General features: G+C 44.5%; 1 protein-coding gene across 1 annotated transcript; it reads left to right on the forward strand.

The window, feature by feature from the left end:
* Nucleotides 1-942, forward strand: LOC111150071 (olfactory receptor 1009-like). Its single transcript, XM_022507411.1, has one exon. The coding sequence runs from the start codon at nucleotides 1-3 to the stop codon at nucleotides 940-942; it is 942 nt and encodes a 313-aa protein (XP_022363119.1).
* The last annotated feature ends 268 nt before the right edge of the window (nucleotides 943-1210 follow it).

The following is a 1210-nucleotide window of genomic DNA, read 5'->3' on the forward strand; positions in this document are numbered from 1 at the left end:
ATGGCCATTGAAAACGACACGAAGGTCACTGAATTCATTTTCACAGGTTTGAGTTACAACCCCCAGTTTCAGGTCTTCCTCTTCCTGCTCTTCCTGAGTTTCTACCTCATCAATCTCACTGGAAACTTGGGTATGATTATTCTGATTCGGGTCGATTCCCGCCTTCACACGCCCATGTACTTTTTCCTCAGCCACTTGTCCTTTGTGGACATCTGCTTCTCCTCTGTTGTGAGCCCCAAGATGCTCATTGACTTCTTCATGAAGAGGAAGGTCATCTCTTTCTTGGGCTGTGCTTTGCAACAGTGGTTTTTTGGGTTCTTTGTGGCAGCAGAGTGTTTTCTGCTGGCATCCATGGCCTATGACCGCTATGTGGCCATCTGCAACCCATTATTGTATTCCATTGCCATGTCCCAGAGACTGTGTATCCAGCTGGTGGTTGGTCCCTACATCATTGGGTTCATGAACACCATGACCCATACAACGAATGCATTTCATCTTCCTTTTTGCGGCCCCAATGTCATTAATCATTTCTTCTGTGATATGTCCCCCCTGCTTTCCCTCGTATGTGCTGACAGCAGGCTTACTAAGTTGGTGGTTTTTGTTGTGGCTGGAGCTGTGGGAGTCTTCAGTGGTCTGACTATCGTGGTCTCCTACATTTACATCCTCATTGCCATCATGAAGATCCACTCTGCCGAGGGCAGGCGCAAAACCTTTTCTACCTGTTCTTCTCACCTGACGGCTGTCTCCATCCTATATGGTACTCTTTTCTTTATTTATGTACGGCCTAGTGCAAGTTTCTCATTGGATATCAATAAAGTGGTGTCGGTGTTTTACACAGCAGTGATCCCCATGTTGAACCCACTTATCTACAGCTTGAGGAACAAGGAGGTCAAAGATGCCATCCACAGGATGGTTACTAGGAGGAAGATGTGTAGGGCCTAAATTCTTAAGTAGAAAGGAAATTGGGGAAGAAATCTAAAAAGACAGACTAACTGTGTGGATTCCTAAGATTCCAGGCCATTTGCAAGTGTTGGGGGTTGGTTTGCAGCCCTAATTCATCTCTCCACTTACTCCTTCATCTAGTCAATTAATGTGGATTCATTCAGCCTTGTATATGATCTTTTATCTGTGATATACCAATATTAGAGTTCACATCTATTGTCCGTTTAATTTTGCTTCTCTCAGACACCTCACAGCCCAAATATTTTAA

This window comes from Enhydra lutris, unplaced genomic scaffold, assembly GCF_002288905.1.
Source record: "Enhydra lutris kenyoni isolate GAN:26980312 unplaced genomic scaffold, ASM228890v2 scaffoldscaffold22, whole genome shotgun sequence".
NCBI lineage: Eukaryota > Metazoa > Chordata > Mammalia > Carnivora > Mustelidae > Enhydra > Enhydra lutris.